Source organism: Nematolebias whitei, chromosome 15 (assembly GCF_014905685.2).
Source record: "Nematolebias whitei isolate Nwh7 chromosome 15, NemWhi1, whole genome shotgun sequence".
NCBI classification, from domain to species: Eukaryota; Metazoa; Chordata; class Actinopteri; order Cyprinodontiformes; family Rivulidae; genus Nematolebias; species Nematolebias whitei.
In genome coordinates, this window is record NC_056512.1 from 17,869,664 (window position 1) to 17,882,038 (window position 12,375).

Consider the following 12,375-nt stretch of genomic DNA (forward strand, 5'->3'; position numbering starts at 1 on the left):
CCAAATATATATATATATATATATATATATATATATTTGGTCACAATAGTTGAAGAGTTACTATAGGCTTCTCTAACTTGTTCTGTTCCCTTCTTAATTTAGTTTTGGTAATGTCTACAATAATAGTATTTTGACTGCTAAATGAAACTCCGAAAACAGAGAATCTTTCAAGGCTATAGCCCTGAATGTCCAGGACTAGCAACAATGGTTACTGTAATAATTTTCTAAACACTAGTTCAAATTTGCCTATCTTCATTTTGAAGTTGCACTCCAGTAGATTAAATTGTAGGGGGAGCTACCAAAATTGGCTCAAGTGGATCAAGACGAACATGATATGGGTGGTGTTGGGAAATGAAATAACATTTCCAGTTTAGAATATAGTTCTTTTAGTTTTGCACACAAAAGTAGGCTGCAATATTTAAAAACTGTCAATTCAAACAGTTGGTGCACAGTTTGCTGGTTGCAAACACTAAAATTTCAGCCTGTTTGCAATTATGAATAATAAACTAGACTCCAGTAATTTCAATCCAATGAGATACTACCATAAGGATTCAGACTAGAATTTGTTCTATCCTGACAAATCTATGTTCTTATCAGACTGCAACAAGAAAAGGGTGTGCAAAAATGTAAAGGATTTACTTTGGTGTCAGTTGATACCAGGGGTGCATGTGGGGCTTGAGACATGCATGTTTGGCCTTTAACAGGGGGTGTGAAAGAAGGTGTCAATAAAAAGACAAGAGGTGTTTATCTCAAACATTTGGGGAGCATGGCAGTTCCTCACACCCACCCCTGCCCCTTACCTGAGTGCCACTTAACTTTTCGAGTGGACTCTCCACACATGGAAGCGCCACCATGGGCACACCCAGCATCGACTCAGGGCGTTGGGGTCCCAGTGGAGGTGGGCTGGGTAGAAACTGTTGGAAGTTGTTGATCACACAAGTCACCTGGAGACAAAAAGTATTATAGAGGAACATAAAAAAAGAAAAAAAAATATTCAGCTGCTTTCTTACAGTACTTTGCAATGAAAATAAATTATTTAGTCATGACTTAAAAACAACAACAAGTATTTGCCAAAGGTGAGATGAAGATGGAGGTAAAGAGCTCAAACTATACAAGCTTGAAGGGTGACAAATTTGAAAAAGGAATTTAGATACATGGACTTTACTTATATATCACCTTTCTATCTTATCAAGACACTCAAAGTGATTTTCACTACAATATGTACCCTCATTTACCCATTCATACAGCACTCTACAATATCTGTACAAGACTGCTCAGGGCATTAGATCACATTTGCACACCGAAGAGACACACATCGGAGGCAATGAGGGGTTCAGAGTCTTGCCCAGGGACACTTCAGCATGTGGCTGCTGGTGGACACACACACACATTTCCCATGAAATAATAGTTCACCCAGCACTGTTTCTATTTCTTTGTGAACAAATCCATCCCATTTGATTAATAGGAGAATACTCAAACCAATAAAAGTCCACCTCGAGTGTTCCTGGTTACCTACAACTCACCAAGGTCATGTGGGGCAGGAGAAGAGGGAGAGACACCTCTGTGTTGTTTGCTAACTTCCATCCATCCATTATCATCTGCTTATTACAAAGTCGGGTCACGGGGGCAGCAGCTTGAGCAGGGAGACCCAGCCATCTCTTTCCACAGCCACCACTTCCATCTCTTCTGGGAGGATTCCAAGGCGTTCCCAGGCCAACCGAGAGACATAGTCTCTCCAGCGTGTCCTGGGTCTTGCCCAGGGTCTCCTCCCAGTTGGACATGCCTGAAGCACCTCCTTAGGGAGGCGCCATGGGGGCATCCTTACCACATGCCTGAACCACCTCAACTGGCTCCTCTCAAAGTGAAGGAATAGCGGTTCTACTCTGAGTCTCTCCCAGATAACTGAACTTCTCACCCTATCACTAAGGGAGAGTCCAGATACCCTGCGGAAAAAATTAATTTCAACCACATGTATCCGCGATCTCATTCTTTCAGTCACTACCCAGAGCTTATGACCATAGGTGAGGGTAGGAACATAGACTGACCGGTAAACAGAGAGCTTTGCCTTACAGCTCAGCTCTCTCTTCACCACAACGGACCGGTACAGAGTCTGCAATACTGCAGAGGCTGCACCAATCCATATGTCAATCTCACACTCCATTCTTCCCTCACTCATGACCAAAATCCTGAAATACTTGAACGCCTCCACTTGAGGCAGAACCTCACCCTCGACCTGAAGAGAGCAATCCACTCTTTTTCGGTTGAGGACCGTGGCTTCAGATTTGGAGGTGCTGATTCTCATCCCAGCCGCTTCACACTTGGCTGTGAACCGCTGCAGTGAGAGCTGAAGATCACGACACGATGACGTCAACAGGACCACATAATCTACAAAGAGCAGAGATGGAATGCTGAGGCCAATGAACCGGAAACCCTCCACCAGCTGGCCGCACCGAGAAATTCTGTCCATAAAATTTATGAACAGAATCTGTGATAACGTGCAGCCCTGGTGGAGTCCAACTCCCACCCTGAAGGAGTCTGACTTACTGCCGGCAATACGAACCAAACTCTCGCACCTCTTGTATAGGGACTGAACAGCCCGTAACAACGGGTCTCCAATCCCTTACTCACTGAGCACCCCCCACAGTGTACCACGAAGAACACGGTCAAATGCCTTCTCCAAGTCCACAAAACACATGTAGACTGGATGGGCAAACTCCCATGACCCCTCAAGGGCCTTAGTGAGGGTAAAGAGCTGATCCAGTGTTACACAGCCAGGACAGAACCCACATTGTTCCTTATGGATCTGAGGTTCGACCAGTGATCGCTTCTCCAGTACCCCTGAATAGACCTTACTAGGGAGACTAAGGAGAGTGATGCCCCTATAATTGGAGCACACCCTCCAGTCCCCCTTTTTGAAGAGGGGAACCACCACCCCATTTTGCCAATACAGTGGCACTGCCCCCGATGTCCATGTGACGTTGCAAAGGCGTGTCAGCCAAGACAGCCCCACAGCATCCAGAGCCTTAAGGAAATCAGGGTGAATCTCATCCACTCCCAGAACCCTGCTGCCTCGGAGCTTTTTAATTACCTCGGCGACCTCAGCCATGGCTAGAGGCACAAGCATTTTCTGTTGCATAGATTGAGGTAAACAAAACACCCCAAACGTCCCAAATTGAGACAAGTAAACTGAGCAGAAGTGATTTTTTTTGGATGGATGTTTTTTTAGACACTTAAATTTTTTTTCATTATTTGTAAGCCATAATCATCAAAATTACAAAAAAATAAAGGCTTGAAATATTTCACTCTATGTTTAACGAATCTATAAAATATGAGTTTCACTTGTTGAAATGATAGATAAAAAAATTGAACTTTTTCATGATATTCCCTTGTTCCCTCCTATTTTCTCCTCACCAAGAACACAGCAATGGCTCCACCTGTGAAGAACCCGGCTAGCACATCAGCCCAGTGGTTTCGGTACTCAGCCACCCGGACCACTCCCACCAGCACGGCCAGGCAGAGCAGGGTGAGGCTGATGGTGGGCTTGGTGAGCCGCGTGCCTTTGGTCTTGAACACCAGCGTAACGTACATCTGCAGAAAAGAACACACATGGCCGGGTACAACAAACCCAACAAGACACAATGAGCATGCAAACACACGTATCATTCCAACCGCATGAGGTTTGTATAAAACTACAAAGTCAAACACAACATTCTTCCAATTCTTTCATATATTAAAAAAATTCAAGTTCATTCCATTTTGGGTCACGGGGGTCACTGGTGCCCATGTCCAGCAATCACTGTGCGAGGGGCGGGGTACACCCTGGACGGGTCGCAAGTCCAACAAACAGTATCTTAGCTTTTATTTAAACACAACAGAAACTGAAACTGAGAACGATCAGCAGGGAATAAATAAGCAGGAGATAGTACGACCACCAGCACTATGCTCCAACCTACCACTGTGTAAACTGCCGAGTACACGCTGAGCGCTGCATCCTTAGATGGGAAGGATTTACGTGCAGACAGGACAATCAGAGGGTTGCCTGTGCAGGCGCGGCGCTCTGTAATGTACTGCATGGTTGACTGACAGCCTAGCACTGTGTAGTTTGGTCGGCAGGCAGACAGGAAGTGAGGCGCCTGGTTTCCTGTCACCACCTGGCCGGCATTGGCAAAAATGCTGGTGGTGAACAAACCAAAGGCATACACGCCTGGGTAAAAGACAAGAATGAAGAGGAGTCAGATTAATAAGGAAAAGTTGATACCAGGATAAAGGAGCTTTATTTTTTATTTTTTGCACATCAGATAAAAGCAGATAAAAACTTTGCCCGAGCTTGATATCACAACATGAGCACTGAGATAAAACAGATGATAAGCTGTTTTTCCCCACTCCTAAAATAGCCCCAACACATTATTTTCAGTCGAGGTGTGAAATCACAGCAGCAATCTTCACCTCAACTAATTACGTTCAGGATGCAAATTTGCAAGCTGCTTAATATTCATGTCAGTTTCCCTGCCATGATCATGAATCTTCTACCTAAAAAGAATTACAGCTCATTTTTGTCATCCAATTAACAGCTGAGACAAACTGAAGGTCAACAGGTCACGTTTTCACAACTCAACCTCGTCTCTGATGGTGTCAGTCTGTTTCTTGTTTTACACATCCTGGGAAAATCCTGCAATGAGTCTTTTCACAGTGATGTAAAGAAGGATTACCTAAGAAGCGTACAATGCGTCTGAGTAAGGGGTTGAAGTAGCAGCAGTCTGCAGTGACGATGGTCTTCTCCTGGGTTCCCTCTGCTTTGATGAAGAACGCACACAGTTCGCCAGAAAGAATCTGCACACATAAGAAAAAAAACAAAAGTGGTTTATGTTTACGAACTGCTGTAAACAAACAGTCTCACTATAAACAGCCTAAACTTAATTGTTGACTGCTGCCAAAAGGTGGATGGCGGGCAAGAATGTTTTTTGCTCATGTCAGTGTGTGTGCCTTCATTTATGTGTTGTTAACAAATTATTAGGTGGCACGGTGGTGCAGTTGGTAGAGCTGTTGCTTCTCAGTGAGAAGGTTGCCATATCAAATCCCTGCAGGGTACCTTTCTGGGTGGAGTTTGCATGTTCTCTCAGTGCATGCATGGGTTTTCTCCGGGTACTTTGATTTCCTCCCATAGACCAAAAACATGATTGTTAGACTGATTGGTAACTCGAAATTGTCCCTAGGTGTGAGTGAGTGCAGATAGTTGTTTGTCTCGTATTCCTGTGATGGACTCGAGACCTGTCCATGGTGCCCCCTACCTTTCACACAGTGAATGCTGGATATGGGCACAAGTGACCATCGCAACCCGTAAAGGAAGAAGCAGGTAATGATAATGGATGCAGTGTTTCTCTTACCATTATACAAGGAGGGCCCGCCGCCCTGTCAACAAAACTGAGCACCCTGCCTACCGAACTGCCTCCCTTCCCCATTGACAACTGCTGGTACTGACGTAGTGCTAACCTAGCAGCATGTAATACAGACGCACTAGCTAAAAAGCTATAGAGGTAGCGCTCCTTCTACCTCACGCTGAGCCCTTGCCCCCCTCAAAAACTGTTGGTACAAACAGAGCACAACACAAACGTGTCTCCATCCCCACCCCTCAACCATCGATAATAATTGAAAATATGTGCACTCTGCCAAGGCAAGTAAACTAGGGGAGACACGGATGGATGGATGGATGGATGGATGGATGGGTTGGTTAGCAAATTATCTCATGATTAAGTTGATAGATTTTTCTCAATTTCCAAACAAGTAATCCTTGTACACAAGCTGTAAACTGACTATTGGTTTCAACTGGATCTAAGATGGCCACCATGGCTAATCAACAATAGAAAACAGACAGACCACTGTAATTTAGTCAATTTTACAAATATTTAGCTAAAATTTGAATTGCCAAGAATAATTCACAAGATAGTTTCCTAAACAATCACCAAAAAATTGTGAAAGTGAATACTGATTTTTAATTTTTCTGCATTACATTGATGTAGATGTGTGTAGAAATTAACCTACTTGTTTTATTTGACTATTTTTATTCAGATAATCTTATTAAGACAGGGTATCAATCTCAAGAGACTTGTTTTTAATGAACATACAAGATAACTAAATTCCTACAATCACATTCAAACTAACCATCGCAGCAGTTAATCAGTTTAATTTCATATACTGTACCTTAGCTCCTTATATACTGTTTCTTTTTATACTTTATATTTTTGCTATTTTTGGATGTAACTGGGACCCTGAGTACATAATTCCGTTCCATCTCATGTATCACATGTGGTGCAAATGAAAATAAAGAACCTTGAACTTGAACTTGAACTGTAGCACAGGATATTTTGAGCATGATAATTCACATTTGGAAAAATTACTAAAATAAAATTTTCCTCACTACAAACAAACAATTCTCATTTAAACATAGAAGTAGGGTTTTGTTTGAAAAAAAAAAAAGAAAACAGTGTTTTGGCTTCATAAAACTTTAAACTAGTATAGTATTAACTCCTGCTATTTACTTCTATTCTGCTTTTTGTGTCTAGAGGTCTCGGTATGAAAGGACTTAGAAGTTACGGTACCTCCCTTTGTAACACACCAGACATTATTTTATGTATTTGGATAACTGTTGTTGGTTCGCGTGGAGAGTCTCAGTGATGGTAAATGTATTTAATTTGTACAATAATGACTTAAAATGAGTTAACTTGTTTCAGAAACAGGGTACACTTCCATCCAAGTATTTTAGTCCTTTTTCTCTAGTCCTAAAATCTTTATTTCTGCCAGGGCTGAGAGAGATTTATTGTTAGATTGTTTACTTACAGTATGCACACGGACAGTGAAACAGTTTTCTCGTCTCTTTAGTTTAACCAGGTTTTCTTTAATACATTTTATGTGTTCAAAACTAAGACGATCAGATCACAAATTCTAAAAGGTTAAACTTTCAAACATCGGCACAAACAAGAGTCAAACAGGAGAAACGAATCATACATTACAATTAATCACCTACAAACTGAAGGAATATAAACTATATGGACCAACGCTCTAATGGAAAACAGAATAGGTGCAAAAATATGCAATTAACCATCTCAATAGTTTATTTTTAATGAACTGTGGTCCCATGACTGTGTTGCAACAAACTAAAACAGTTTGACAAAGATGTTTATTGTCATTGCTCGGTGCCCAAAGTTTATTGCTGTTTTTAGAAGTTAATATAAAACAATATAGTCAGGTGACTGACTGTATGAGCCCGAACAGCAGTATCGCCACAGATTGATGACTCCTTAATGGGACGAAACTGTGAGGCTCAGCCCTCCAATGTGCTAGCATATACATAAACATGTTTTTTCAGTGAACACCTTTCAACAACATAGTACTTCATCTTAAAATAATCCTGACAATGTGCATACACTGCTGTTGAGAAACCCATTTTGTTACAAACCATAATCCATCAGCATCGTTCAGTCTGCACATAAATGTTTTACTTTGATCATGACTGGACTGCTGAAGGTTTCTGTGGAGTTAGAGAAAGTGAAATATAAATTCAGTGATGGAGAACTTTCATGCCTCTATGTCTTTTCATGAGTCCAGCCAAATTTAAGTGTTAATAATGGACATGGTTCCATTAGGAGTAGCAGTGCTGTTGACCAGTCGAGTGGTTTCCTCCATTAAACAACAAAACCCCATCGGGTGTTCCATGGCAACGCTCTAAACACTAACATGAGCACAAAATTAAAGCTGAGGGGGGTTTAATCAGTGGCTTTAATCAGATATATTGAGGTATCATCACACTGTGAGCATTTATGGAGCAATTAAAAGACAGAAAGGTGGTCGTTTCCATGGGGACTGCTGGTGCGCAGAATCGCTAAGCCCATGTTCACCATGAAAGTTATAGAAACACTGCACTCATGAATGAATGAATGTAGCAAATACTTTGTTTGGAAAAAAAAAAAAGAAATAGTATGAACCTCAGCCATTTCGATCAAGTGCTTTTTCACTTGTGAATAGACAAACAAAAGGAACATGTAACAACTGTTATTTTATGGGGGGAAATGATGGCTTTAAAATAAGGGCTCACAAATTGTACTTTTAGGGCAGCTCTGTGGCCCACTGGTTTAAAGTCAATTATGTAAAAATTGCATCCATTTTCACAGGATTTTCATTAAAATTATGCTTTTTACAACATAAAAACTGACATCGATCCATCGATCCATTATCTTTTACCCACTTCTTCCTTTTTGGGTCACGGAGGTCGCCGGTGCCCATATCCAGCAATCACTGTGTGTGGGGTGGGGTACACACAGGACAGGTCTCCAGTCCATCACAGGGCCAATAGAGACATACAAGACAAACAACCATTCACTCTCTCACTCACACCTAGGGACAATTTAGAGTTACCAATCAGCCTAACATGCATGTTTTTGGTCTGTGGGAGGAAACCAGAGTACCCAGAGAAAACCCACGCATGCACGGAGAGAACATGCAAACTCCACCCAGAAAGGCCCCCAGACCAGGAATTGAACCAGGGTAACCTGCTCGCTGAGAAGCAGCATCTCTACCAGTTGTGCCAACATGCTGCCTCAAAATCTTACATAAAGTGTATATTGAGCCAGACTTTGCTGGAGTCTTCTTTTATCGGTATAAAGAAAGTGACATAAGTAATTACAGTATAACCAAACACCTTGTCCACATGCACCCAGTTAGACCCTCTTCACACTTTGACAGATGTCAGCATCACTCTATATCATCTACATGACCTATTTGAATATGGCTGATTTGTGGAAAATGTGTAAAACCTCCTTCAGTGTGAAGGAGACGATGGTACTTCGTACTCACTAAATAGGGTTTTTCCTGTAATTTCATGGGTCTCCCGAACACTCTCCTGAATGCTCACCACAGTCTGTACACCTGCATTGGCATGACTCTTTCACATCACATCCGGCTGCATCTACTGATGTCAGGTCTGTGCACGGTTGTTTTGATGGTTTCTTCCCATGAAACCATTCATAGCCAAGGCATGGGGACAGCACGGCCAGTTCTGCCTCAGCTTCTCAGCTACCAAACCATGCTTGGTGTGTGTCATACCATGCATGGATACTCTGTCACCATGCTCCCCCATTCATCATCTACTGTGTCCGTATTACGCACCTTACGTTTTTACCAAGACTCTGCAACAGCCAACCACCTTTTGGTTGATTTGTACATCATAGTGGGATGACAACTCAAAGGACTTAGGTATAAGCCATTTCATGTAGTGACATATTGTCATTGATATGGTCTGAGTTCAAACTAGATTAAAAAAAGTCTCCCTGTGACTTAAGTGTGGTCTAAATTTATGAATACAAATTTTGAATAAAGTAGATGCCTATTCCTGCATTCTGGTGTATTTTAACGGGTTGTTAAACATCTACGTTTACCTGCATAAGTAAACACACAATTCAATAACTATTCTAGGGAGCACGGCACAACAAGAAGTAGCCTGACCAACAGCTCTTCTTGTGTTAATAGAGCAGGCTCTGCTTCTCTCACTCATCCTAACCCCACGTCCCGTCGACAACTGCCAGCACTAACATAGCGCTAAGCTAGTGGCATACAATACAGATGTGCTAGCTAAAATGCTACAGACATAGTGCTCCGCTTCTCTCACACATCCTAACCCCACCCCCATCAACAACTGCCAGCAGTAACGTGGCGCTACTCTAGCGCACAGCACAGAGGTGCCCCCCACCCCCCCCCCCCCCCCCCCCACCCCACACCCCCCCCGAGAAACGGGGCCCCTCTCTGCCCAACACACCAGGGGCCCCCCCCCCCCCCCCCCAGTACCCTACCAAGGCAGATAACCTCAGGGAAGCACATGCAGTGTGGTAAGTTGTTGTAGGTAACCAGGAAAACCTGGAGTGGATTTTTAGCAGTTTGTGTTCTCCTATTACCATAATCAAGTGGAATAGATTAATTCACAAAGAAATAGAAACAGCACTGGGTGAACTAATATTTCATGGTAAATGTGTGTGTGTGTGTGTGTGGGGGGGGGGGGTCTGAATGATTTTTTTTTTCTTTATGTTTGGGGACACCTCCTTCACATATAATTGTTACGCCACCTATTACATCTTCAGTGTTCTCACACTTTGAAAGTCAAAACCACCAGAACAGATCTTACGTAGTTTGCACTCATTGGTGTCTAATTAGTCCTCATCTATCTGCACTCCTCCAAAAACAAGCTCGTCTGGTATGTATGCTCAAACTGCAAAGTAAGAAGGTTAGAGGCAGCGCGCAGTGCTGTATGAATGCATTATTCATATGAATGCCATACATGTGAAGCGTGCAGTCAGCGCATTATTTCAAGCAACATTTCTAAACGATCTCTCAGCTGCAGTTGGATTCGCTCTGACGACCTCCTGCTGCCTTTTTTCTTAACATGAGTCTATCGCTGCCATTTCGACACCAAGATTATTATTCATTGAAATTGGAAAGCTTGTGAGGTCTATAAAACTGTAATAAAGCAACAAAATTATGCTTTAAATATGTGACATTAAAGACATGTGATGTTGATTTATCACTGGGATGCAGGACTGGACAAAATTGCATAATTTAAATACGGGAACACGTACGACTGTTAATGGATGCTGAATGTGAACATTAAGATGTGGGACAAAAAAGAAAGTAATAACGTCTTTCAGACAGTTTGAATAAGGGGTTCTGTGAAAAGGTTATTCACAGTTAATATTTTAGTTTCAGAAAGTTTTTTGAACAACCACAGCTTGGAGAAAAAGTTTAATTTGGAAATGACTTACATGGTTGCAGTTAGAGTAAAGAGGAAAGCTATTGTTATAAAAGCCATTTTTTACAGATGGTATTTTATGAAATGTAATATATTTTAAAAAATGTAAAAAAAAAAACTTCTAATAGAAAATTCATAATATATCTGCTACAATAAACACAATGTGAGAATAGTGACAATAAAAAGTTCATAAAATAAAGCTCATGTGAAATGCTACAAAAATATTCAATTAAATTCAATTCAAAAATATTTTATTAATATCAAAGGGAAATTATTTGTTGCTGCAACTCGTTAGCCTCGTTTCATTAAGAGATGTTATAGATACTGATGGCTCTAGGCAGGAAGAATCTCTTGTAAAGGTCCATCCCACAGCATATCCGAAGAAACTGTCCGCAGATGCTGTTCGATCCCAGACTCAGCTGGCCTTTCGGTTTCCCCGGGCTGCAAGGCTGCTGAATGCTGGGCTGAACTCTTCCCAGAGATCAGATGGCCACTCCTCCCAGTAGCTTACCGAGCTCCTCGTCACTGAGGACAGCTGGCTGCAGGTGCCAGGGGAAAATCTTGGTCCTTCTGCTGTCACGAGCCGTGTTTCCTGCTAGTTTCAGGATCTCAGTGGTCAGGCACTCAAGCACAGTCAGCAAGGAGACGGGAATGCATCTACGGCTCCTCCTTTTTCAATTCATTTGACATTTGGGCTGTAGCTGAGGTTTTATTTAAGCTTTTGAGGTGTTAATCAGCTGCTCCCGATTGGGAAAAAAAAAACAACAACCCAACTTCTTGTCATGGTTATGCATCTTAACAAATGTCAAAAACTAAAAAAGTTTCAGTAAAAATTCTTCCACCTGTGCAGCATCAAAATGAACAATCTGAATGAATGTAACAGAGCTACTCCAACACACAGCCACCCCGAGCAGTGTAATTCTAGAACAAATATTTCTATGAATTACATATGCACACACACACACACACACACACGCACACACATACATATATATATATATATATATATATATATATATGTGTATACATATATATATATGTATATAGATATACACACACACACACACACACACACATATAAATATATATATATATTCAAATTCAAAAATACTTTATTAATCCCAGAGGGAAATTATTTGTTGTTGTAACTCATTATCCTCATTTCATTAAGAGATGTTATAGATGCTGATGGCTGTAGACAGGAAGGATCTCTTGTAAAGGTCCATCCCACAGTGGATCCTGTAGTGATACACGTGAGGTACGTGTCACTTGTTGTATGACAAATATATGAATTATATATGCATACAATATTCACGAGTTCTTCATTTTTCTGACTGTAAATGCCGTGCATTGAATTTAACAGAAATGTGAACGAGAGACGTTATTTATCTTTGACCCATCAAATGAATGGAATCATTTATTTTCAAAATCAAAGTTTAACATCAAACATTTACATTAATTTGGCAAAATATGAAAATAATAACAGACAGTTTCACAGAAAATGAACTTCAAATCACTCGGCGGTGATTTGAGGACTTTGCTTCAGACATTTCTAAAAATATCTGTACTGATTTATGAGAGAGAAG

At 41.4% G+C, this 12,375-nt stretch overlaps 1 protein-coding gene across 1 annotated transcript in view; it reads right to left on the bottom strand.

Annotated features, from left to right (window-relative positions):
• The window catches only part of plppr2a (phospholipid phosphatase related 2a), a 129,596-nt gene that overhangs the window by 1,287 nt on the left and 115,934 nt on the right, over nucleotides 1-12,375 (bottom strand). The window contains exons 4-7 of the mRNA XM_037689421.1: nucleotides 4,710-4,830; nucleotides 3,954-4,204; nucleotides 3,412-3,588; nucleotides 817-944 (exon numbers count right to left, since the gene is read on the bottom strand). Of these exons, the coding sequence (XP_037545349.1) occupies nucleotides 817-944; nucleotides 3,412-3,588; nucleotides 3,954-4,204; nucleotides 4,710-4,830 (677 nt within the window). The remainder of the gene's footprint in view (nucleotides 1-816; nucleotides 945-3,411; nucleotides 3,589-3,953; nucleotides 4,205-4,709; nucleotides 4,831-12,375) is intronic.